A 10,340-nucleotide genomic window follows, 5' to 3' on the forward strand; every position below is an offset into this window, starting at 1 on the left:
CTGCTTGTGGAAACTCTCCAGCTCCACTTCCAGGTTTTGGAGGAAGCGCTGCCTCTCCACCAGCTCGCCCCGGGCGCCTCTCAGGGCCTCGTTGCTCTCCTTGACGTCGTTCTGCACCGCCTCCAGCTACACGGGAGCAAAGTTCGGTACAGCCAAACTGGTAACCACACGCACATTTCAGGCAGGGTACTGCACCTTCTTGCGGTACCAGTGCTCAGCATGTTCCTTGTTTTTCTTCACAATCCCCTCGTACTGGATCCTCAGGTCAGACAGGATGGTTCCCAGCTCCGGTCCCTCGGCCGAGTCCACCTCCACGTTGACCTCGTCTTTGGCGATGCGGAACTTCATCTGCTCCAATTCCTGGACATGAAGTGCAAATCCTGAATGATCGTATCTTGGACATATGTGAGAGGTTCTGGAACTGAATGAGAACGTGAGAACTTGGATATTATTTACTCCTTTGGCCATCAATAGTTGATGAAGCGGCGCTCGGTTTACTCGCCACTTTTGTACGCTTCCCCGTCCAGTGGAGAGGCCACACTATCCCTCGCGTACGCCGGGTGGAGTAATAAGAGCTACTTGCCTTCCTTTTTGTCCGCTGTAACCAGAGGACCCCCCTCGGCCCCCAAAGACCACTTGAGAGCAACAAATTGGGTCAGGAATATGAAGCAGCGCTGACTACTTTCCTTCTTCCAGGGACCTTTTCTTACAGCCGAGGTCAGAAAAGAACGCTAAATATATCATATCAGTGCTCAAAGAGTGAAAGAATGTTTATTGAACGTGACTAAATGCATAGTTAAAGATAATTGATCTGAATAACTCGCGTTGACCACTAGGTGGGGACAAAATAGCAGCAGGAAAATTGCCAACATTTTTAAAGGATTGCAATCTCCCTGCGGGCATGACTCCTATTAGACTCCAAATTGAAGACGGACACTCCTATCCTACCTACTAATTATTGGGTTTACCTCCTGGTGGTTCCTCCTGAGGAAGTAGAGCTCCTCCTTCAGGCTGTCCAGATCTCCTCTGAGCGAGGCGATGATCTGCTCGTGCTCCATCTTGGCTTTCTTCAGCGCCACACAGTCTCGCTCCACCGACTGACACATGACCAGCTCCATCTCCCACCTACGGGACCAGGACCGTCAGAGGAGGGACCCTAGGAACTGTTCCTGGCACACCCACTTGATTCTGAACCCAGGAACTGTTCTCGGCACACCCACTTGATTCTGAACCCAGGAACTGTTCCTGACACAACGATTTAATTCTGAACCCAGGAACTGTTCCTGACACACCCACTTGGTTCTGAACCCAGGAACTGTTCCTGACGCACCCATTTGGTTCTGAACCCAGGAACTGTTCCTGACATCGATTTGATTCTGAACCCAGGAACTGTTCCTGACACACCCATTTGGTTCTGAACCCAGGAACTGTTCCTGACATCGATTTGATTCTGAACCCAGGAACTGTTCCTGACACACCCACTTGGTTCTGAACCCAGGAACTGTTCCTGACGCACCCATTTGGTTCTGAACCCAGGAACTGTTCCTGACATCGATTTGATTCTGAACCCAGGAACTGTTCCTGACACACCCATTTGGTTCTGAACCCAGGAACTGTTCCTGACATCGATTTGATTCTGAACCCAGGAACTGTTCCTGACACACCCATTTGGTTCTGAACCCAGGAACTGTTCCTGACATCGATTTGATTTTGAACCTAGGAACTGTTCCTGACACACCCATTTGGTTCTGAACCCAGGAACTGTTCTTGGCACACCCACTTGATTCTGAACCCAGGAACTGTTCCTGACACACCCACTTGATTCTGAACCCAGAAACTGTTCCCTGCACACCCACTTGATCCTGAGCCTAGGAACTGTTCCTGACACACCCACTTGATTCTGAACCCAGGAACTGTTCCTGACACACCCACTTGATTCTGAACCCAGGAACTGTTCCTAACACACCCACTTGATTCTGAACCCAGGAACTGTTCCTGGCACACCCACTTGATTCTGAACCCAGGAACTGTTCCTGACACACCCACTTGATCCTGAACCCAGGAACTGTTCCTGGCACACCCACTTGATTCTGAACCCAAGAACTGTTCCTGACACACTTAGACTTAGACACCCACTTGATCCTGAACCCAGAAACTGTTCATGACACTCCCACTTGATCCTGGACCCAGGAATTGTTCCTGACACACTTAGACTTAGACTTAGACACCCACTTGATTCTGAACCCAGAAACTGTTCCTGGCACACCCACTTCATCCTGAACCCAGGAACTGTTCCTGACACACTTGGACTTGGACTTGGACTTGGACTTGGACTTGGACACGCACTTGACTCTGAAGTCGTCGGCCGCCAGCTTGGCGTTGTCCATCTCCAACATCAGACGGGCGTTGTCCAAGGTCTTCTTCCTCACCTGACACACATTAGTTGTGTTGTGAGCAGACAGGAAGTGTCAGCACCAACTTCCTGTGCTGTTACCTCTTGCTCTACCGCATGAGCCTGAACCATCATGGAGTCCAGGTCGTGGCCTTTGGGGACGCGCGCTATCATCAGCTGCTGGATCTTGGACTCCAAGTCGGCGTTGGAGCGCTCCAGCGTGTGCACCTGAAGACGCAGGTGTGGACTGTTAGCCTTCATGCTGACTTCCTGTTAGCTTCCTGCTGTTTATATGTCATACAGAGCGCTTCAAAGAATATTAGCAGCCGATACACCACTTCTGTATTTATATGTCATACAGAGCAGACTTTTACATTTATGGAAATTTACTACTTTACTTTGTTCCTTCATTCTTCTTCCTCTCACAAGATCCAGAACCACATTTATATTTCCAAATTTGGCTGATTAAATACTTTACCATTAAATAAATAAATAAATAAATTAAATAAATAATTTAATTAATAAATAAGTAAAAAAATAAGTAAAAAAATAAATATTTAATTAAATAAATAAATAATAATAATACTAAAATAAGTAAATAAATAAATAAGTAAATAAGTAAATACATTAAATAAATAAGTTTAAAAATAAATAAATAAATAAGTAAATAAATCAAATAAATAAATATGAAAAAAATAAGTAAATTAATTAAACAAGTAAACAAATAAGTAAAATAAATTAAATTAATAAATACATACAAAAATAAATAAATAAATAAATAAGTGAAACAATAAGTAAATAAATGATTAAATAAATAAAATACATAAATAAATAATTAAGTAAAAAAAATAAGTTAATTAATTAATTAAATAAATAAATAAGTACAAAAATAAGCAAATAAATAAATAACAAGTTAATAAATTAAATAAATAAATAAGCAAAAAAAATAAGTAAATGAATTAAATAAATATATAAGCAAATAAATTAATAAATAAGTAAATAAATTAAACAAGTAAATAAATAAGTAAATAAATAAAATAAATAAATAAACACATACAAAAATAAGTAAATAAATAAGTGAAAAATTAAGTAAATAAATGATTAAATAAAATAAATAAATAAATCATTAAGTAAAACATTTAGTAAATTAACTAATTAAATAAATAAGTTTAAAAAAATAAGCAAATAAATAAATAACAAGTAAATAAATTAAATAAATAAATAGATTAAAAAAACAAGTACATTTAAAAAAATAATAATAATGTCTATGGGTGTTTTTTTTAATACCTGCTCAAATGACCAATTATGGTCACTGTCCACTTGCTGTCTACATTTTAGTCATTTTTTTTAACTAAATATTTTCACTATTTTGCTTAGTTTTGCTTCCTCTAACTAGATCCAGAACAACATTTATATTTCATACAGAGCAGTGTATGCTGTACATGGAATATTGCACTTCTTTCTATCATTTTACATTGATTTTATTTTACAAAATATTTGCATTACGTTCCCTAATCCTACAAGCAGTTGTGCATTTATATTTAATACAGAGCAGCGTTTTACCTTAATGGAATATTAAAAAATTGTTCTAAATTTTTTTTTCAAAATATTATGTTCCTTCATTTAGTTTCCTTGCCACCAGTTTTGAATTTATATATAATACAGAGCAGGATTTCACATAAATGGAATATTACAACTTTTGTTTTCAATTGTTTTGCATGAATTTTGCTACTTAGCGTCATCTTAGCATGCTAACATTTTAGATGATTTTATTCATTTAAACCTAAAAATCTTGGATTTTGATACTTGGCGCCAGCTTTTAAGTAAGCTAACTTTTTCGATGTTATCATGCTAAGATTAGCATGCTAATATTTCATGCTAGTCTTTTAGCTCATTTTGATTATTTAAACTTAAATTCATAGGTTTTGAAACATGTGTCCATCTTGCAAGTATGCTAACTGTTACTATTATAACAAGCTAACGTTAGCATGCAAACGTTTTAAGCCAACATTTTAGCTAATTGTATCAATTTAAACCTAAATATCTTGGATTTTGATACTCGGCGTCATCTTTTAAGTAAGCTAACTTTTTCTATGTTATCATGCTAAAATTAGCATGCTAATATTTCATGCTAGTATTTAAGCTAATTTTGATTATTTCAACCTAAAATTCATAGGTTTTGAGACATGTCTTCATCTTGCAAGTATGCTAACTGTTACTATTATAACAAGCTAACGTTAGCATGCAAACGTTTTAAGCCAACATTTTAGCTAATTGTATCAATTTAAACCTAAATATCTTGGATTTTGATACTCGGCGTCATCTTTTAAGTAAGCTAACTTTTTCTATGTTATCATGCTAAAATTAGCATGCTAATATTTCATGCTAGTATTTTAGCTCATTTGGATTATTTCAACCTAAAATTCATAGGTTTTGAGACATGTCTTCATCTTGCAAGTATGCTAACTGTTGCTATTATAACAAGATGACATTAGCATGCTAATGTTTTATGCTAACATTTTAGCTAATTTTATCAATTTAAACCTAAAAATCTTGGATTTTGATACTCGGCGCCATCTTTTAAGTAAGCTAACTTTTTCTATGTTATCATGCTAAAATTAGCATGCTAATATTTCATGCTAGTATTTTAGCTAATTTGGATTATTTCAACCTAAAATTCATAGGTTTTGAGACATGTCTTCATCTTGCAAGTATGCTAACTGTTACTATTATAACAAGCTGACATTAGCATGCTAATGTTTTATGCTAACATTTTAGCTAATTTTATCAATTTGAACCTAAAAATCTTGGATTTTGATACTTGGCACCAGCTTTTAAGTAAGCTAACTTTTTCTATGTTATCATGCTAAAATTAGCATGCTAATATTTCATGCTAGTATTTTAGCTAATTTTGATTATTTCAACCTAAAATTCATAGGTTTTGAGACATGTCTTCATCTTGCAAGTATGCTAACTGTTACTATTATAACAAGCTGACATTAGCATGCAAACGTTTTAAGCCAACATTTTAGCTAATTTTATCAATTTAAACCTAAAAATCTTGGATTTTGATACTCGGCGCCATCTTTTAAGTAAGCTAACTTTTTCTATGTTATCATGCTAAAATTAGCATGCTAATATTTCATGCTAGTATTTAAGCTAATTTTGATTATTTCAACCTAAAATTCATAGGTTTTGAGACATGTCTTCATCTTGCAAGTATGCTAACTGTTACTATTATAACAAGCTGACATTAGCATGCTAATGTTTTATGCTAACATTTTAGCTAATTTTATCAATTTGAACCTAAAAATCTTGGATTTTGATACTTGGCACCAGCTTTTAAGTAAGCTAACTTTTTCTATGTTATCATGCTAAGATTAGGATGCTAATATTTAATGCTAGTATTTTAGCTAATTTGGATTATTTCAACCTAAAATTCATAGGTTTTGAGACATGTCTTCATCTTGCAAGTATGCTAACTGTTACTATTATAACAAGCTGACATTAGCATGCTAATGTTTTATGCTAACATTTTAGCTAATTTTATCAATTTGAACCTAAAAATCTTGGATTTTGATACTCGGCGCCATCTTTTAAGTAAGCTAACTTTTCTATGTTATCATGCTAAAATTAGCATGCTAATATTTCATGCTAGTATTTTAGCTAATTTGGATTATTTCAACCTAAAATTCATAGGTTTTGAGACATGTCTTCATCTTGCAAGTATGCTAACTGTTACTATTATTACAAGCTGACATTAGCATGCTAATGTTTTATGCTAACATTTTAGCTAATTTTATCCATTTGAACCTAAAAATCTTTGATACTTGGCGCCGGCTTTAAAGTAAGCTAACTTTTTCGATGTTATCATGCTAAGATTAGCATGCTAATATTTAATGCTAGTCTTTTAGCTAATTTTGGTTATTTTTTAACCTAAAATCCATCGGTTTTGAGACATGTGTCCATCTTGCAAGTATGCTAACTGTTACCATTATAACAAGCTAACATTAGCACGCTATTTTTTTTATGCTAGCTTTTTAGCTTCAGGTTAACGGCACAGATAGCAGACCCATCAACATTTTGGCTGGTCATTTTCGAGTTTTGCGTAGTAAAACAAAACCTATGAGATTATTACTGTGCCCTGATTGGACGATGTCATTTACTTCCTGTATTGGCCGAGTGTTCCTGGTCTGACCTTGTCCAAGTACTTGGCCAGGCGGCTGTTCAGGCTCTGCATGGCCTCCTTCTCGTCGCTGCCGTGCAGCCCGTTGAGGTGGAGACCGGTCGGGCTGTTGAGGTCGTGGCCGACGGAGGCCGAGCGGGCGGACGGGCCGGCGGCGGAGAAGGAGACGGAGGCGCGGGAGCGGGAGCGGCCCGTGTCCATCAGGGAGCGGCAGGAGAAAGACGGCTGGCGGCTCACGGAGTAACCCCGCAGTGACAAGCTGGAGGCCATGACGGGGCTGGGGGGGGCACATAGCAACATAGAGGGGTATGATTATTTTAGCTGAAGTGAGGACTGGAGATGTGAAGACTTGAGAACCCTCCAGCAAAGATCTTTTCTTCCCGCGGGGAGCACAACTCTTAAGGAGGGATGAGAGCGTTTGGACGTAGGATCCTGGAGTGATGAGAGCGTGCACACACTTCATGTCGCCTCACTTTTTCACAACACAATGTCTCATTCCTCTCGCCGACACTTCACATATGCAAATGTCAAGATGTGTTCAGGAAGAATACAAAACAAAACATGTCCGCAGTTTAAAAACTGGCAGAATTCTGCTGTCCATTTATGTTTGTGTTTTTTTTTACACACAACGGTGATAAAAAAATAATGGCAAAAAAATGGTGTTAACATTTTTGGTGTAAAAAAAAATGGTGTTCAAATGTTTAGTGTAAAAATTTCAGTGTAAAAAAAATGTATTGTAAAAAAAATGGTGTAAAATGTTTTGTGTAAAAAAAAATGGTGTTAAAATGTTTGGTGTAAACATTTCTGTGTAAAAAAAATTAATTGTAAAAAAAAATGGGGTTAAAATTTTCTGTGTAAAAATTTCAGTGTAAAAAAGTTAATTGTAAAAATATGGTGTTAACATTTTTTGTGTAAAAAAATGGTGTTCAAATGTTTTGTGTAAAAATTTCAGTGTAAAAAAAATTAATTGTAAAAAAATGGTGTAAAAATGTTTGTGTAAAAAAAATGGTGTTCAAATGTTTTGTGTAAAAATTTCAGTGTAAAAATATGTATTGTAAAATAAATGGTGTTAAAATGTTTTGTGTAAAAATTTCAGTGTAAAAAAAATTAATTGTAAAAAAATGGTGTAAAAATGTTTGTGTAAAAAAATGGTGTTCAAATGTTTTGTGTAAAAATTTCAGTGTAAAAATATGCATTGTAAAAAAAATGGTGTTAAAATGTTTTGTGTAAAAATTTCAGTGTAAAAAAGTTAATTGTATAAAAATGGTCTTAACATTTTTTTGTGTAAATAAAATGGTGTTCAAATGTTTTGTGTAAACATTTCAGTGTAAAAAAAATTAATTGTAAAAAAAATGGTGTAAAAATGTTTGTGTAAATTTCAGTGTAAAAATATGTATTGTAAAAAAAATGGTGTTAAAATGTTTTGTGTAAAAATTTCAGTGTAAAAAAGTTAATTGTATAAAAATGGTCTTAACATTTTTTTGGGTAAAAAAAATGGTGTTCAAATGTTTTGTGTAAAAATTTCAGTGTACAAATATGTATTGTAAAAAAAATGGTGTTAAAATTTTTTGTGTAGAAATTTCAGTGTAAAAATGTTAATTGTATAAAAATGGTGTTAACATTTTTTGTGCGAAAAAATAATTTGGTGTTCAAATGTTTTGTGTAAAAATTTCAGTGTAAAAAAAATTAATTGTAAAAAAAATTGTGTAAAATTTTTTAAGTAAAAAAAAATTGTGTTGAAATTTTTGGGGTAAAAATTTCAGTGTAAAAATATGTATTGTAAAAAAAAATGGTGTTAAAAATTTGTGTGTAAAAATTTCAGTGTAAAAAAGTTAATTGTATAAAAATGGTGTTAACATTTTTTGTGTAAAAAAATGGTGTTCAAATGTTTTGTGTAAAAATTTCAGTGTAAAAAAAATTAATTGTAAAAAAATGGTGTAAAAATGTTTGTGTAAAAAAATGGTGTTCAAATGTTTTGTGTTAAAATTTCAGTGTAAAAATACGTATTGTAAAATAAATGGTGTTAAAATGTTTTGTGTAAAAATTTCAGTGTAAAAAAGTTAATTGTATAAAAATGGTCTTAACATTTTTTTGTGTAAATAAAATGGTGTTCAAATGTTTTGTGTAAAAATTTCAGTGTAAAAATATGTATTGTAAAAAAAATGGTGTTAAAAATTTTTGTGTAAAAATTTCAGTGTAAAAAAGTTAATTGTATAAAAATTGTGTAAAAAATTTTAAGTAAAAAAAAATTGTGTTAAACATTTTAGGGTAAAAATTTCTGTGTAAAAAAATTAATTGTAAAAAAAAATAGGGTTAAAATTTTCTGTGTAAAAATTTCAGTGTAAAAAAGTTCATTGTAAAAATATGGTGTTAACATTTTTTGTGCGAAAAAAAATGGTGTTCAAATGTTTTGTGTAAAAATTTCAGTTTAAAAAAAAGTAATTGTAAAAAAATGGTGTTAACATTTTTTGTGTAAAAAAATGGTGTTCAAATGTTTAGTGTAAAAATTTCAGTGTAAAAAAAATTAATTGTAAAAAAAATAGTGTAAAATGTTTTGTGTAAAAAAAATGGTGTTAAAATTTTTAGTGTAAAAATTTCTGTGTAAAAAAATTAATTGTAAAAAAAATGGGGTTAAAATTTTCTGTGTAAAAATTTCAGTGTAAAAAAGTTAATTGTAAAAATATGGTGTTAACATTTTTTGTGCGTAAAAAAATGGTGTTCAAATGTTTTGTGTAAAAATTTCAGTTTAAAAAAAAGTAATTGTAAAAAAATGGTGTTAACATTTTTTGTGTAAAAAAATGGTGTTCAAATGTTTAGTGTAAAAATTTCAGTGTAAAAAAAATTTATTGTAAAAAAAAATGGTGTAAAATTTTTTGTGTAAAAAAAAATGGTGTTAAAATTTTTAGTGTAAAAATTTCTGTGTAAAAAAATTAATTGTAAAAAAATGGGGTTAAAATGTTCTGTGTGAAAATTTCAGTGTAAAAAAGTTAATTGTAAAAAAATGGTGTCAACATTTTTTGTGCGAAAAAAATGGTGTTCAAATGTTTTGTGTAAAAATTTCAGTTTAAAAAAAAGTAATTGTAAAAAAATGGTGTTAACATTTTTTGTGTAAAAAAAATGGTGTTCAAATGTTTAGTGTAAAAATTTCAGTGTAAAAAAAATTAATTGTAAAAAAAATGGTGTAAAATGTTTTGTGTAAAAAAAATGGTGTTAAAATTTTTAGTGTAAAAATTTCTGTGTAAAAAAATTAATTGTAAAAAAAATGGGGTTAAAATTTCTGTGTAAAAATTTCCGTGTAAAAAAGTGAATTGTAAAAATATGGTGTTAACATTTTTTGTGCGAAAAAAAATGGTGTTCAAATGTTTAGTGTAAAAATTTCAGTGTAAAAAAAATGGTGTAAAATGTTTTGTGTAAAAAAAATGGTGTTAAAATTTTTGGTGTAAAAAAATTAATTGTAAAAAAAATGGGGTTAAAATTTTCTGTGTAAAAATTTCAGTGTAAAAAAGTTAATTGTAAAAATATGGTGTTAACATTTTTTGTGCGAAAAAAAATGGTGTTCAAATGTTTTGTATAAAAATTTCAGTTTAAAAAAAAGTAATTGTAAAAAAATGGTGTTAACATTTTTTGTGTAAAAAAATGGTGTTCAAATGTTTAGTGTAAACATTTCAGTGTAAAAAAAATTAATTGTAAAAAAAATGGTGTAAAATGTTTTGTGTAAAAAAAATGGTGTTAAAATTTTTGGTGTAAAAATTTCGGTGTAAA

At 32.4% G+C, this 10,340-nt stretch overlaps 1 protein-coding gene across 3 annotated transcripts in view; it reads right to left on the reverse strand.

Moving 5' to 3' along the window:
* si:ch211-243g18.2 (uncharacterized protein LOC559906 homolog) overlaps positions 1-10,340 on the reverse strand; it is a 237,527-nt gene that overhangs the window by 6,054 nt on the left and 221,133 nt on the right. For all 3 annotated transcript variants that reach the window (XM_062057133.1, XM_062057134.1, XM_062057132.1), the window contains 6 exons: positions 6,591-6,855; positions 2,495-2,620; positions 2,347-2,429; positions 969-1,125; positions 196-360; positions 1-126 (listed from right to left, as the gene is read on the reverse strand). In XM_062057133.1, the coding sequence (XP_061913117.1) occupies positions 1-126; positions 196-360; positions 969-1,125; positions 2,347-2,429; positions 2,495-2,620; positions 6,591-6,848 (915 nt within the window). In that variant the 5' untranslated portion in view covers positions 6,849-6,855. The remainder of the gene's footprint in view (positions 127-195; positions 361-968; positions 1,126-2,346; positions 2,430-2,494; positions 2,621-6,590; positions 6,856-10,340) is intronic.

This window comes from Entelurus aequoreus, linkage group LG08 (genome assembly GCF_033978785.1).
Source record: "Entelurus aequoreus isolate RoL-2023_Sb linkage group LG08, RoL_Eaeq_v1.1, whole genome shotgun sequence".
Taxonomy (NCBI): Eukaryota; Metazoa; Chordata; class Actinopteri; order Syngnathiformes; family Syngnathidae; genus Entelurus; species Entelurus aequoreus.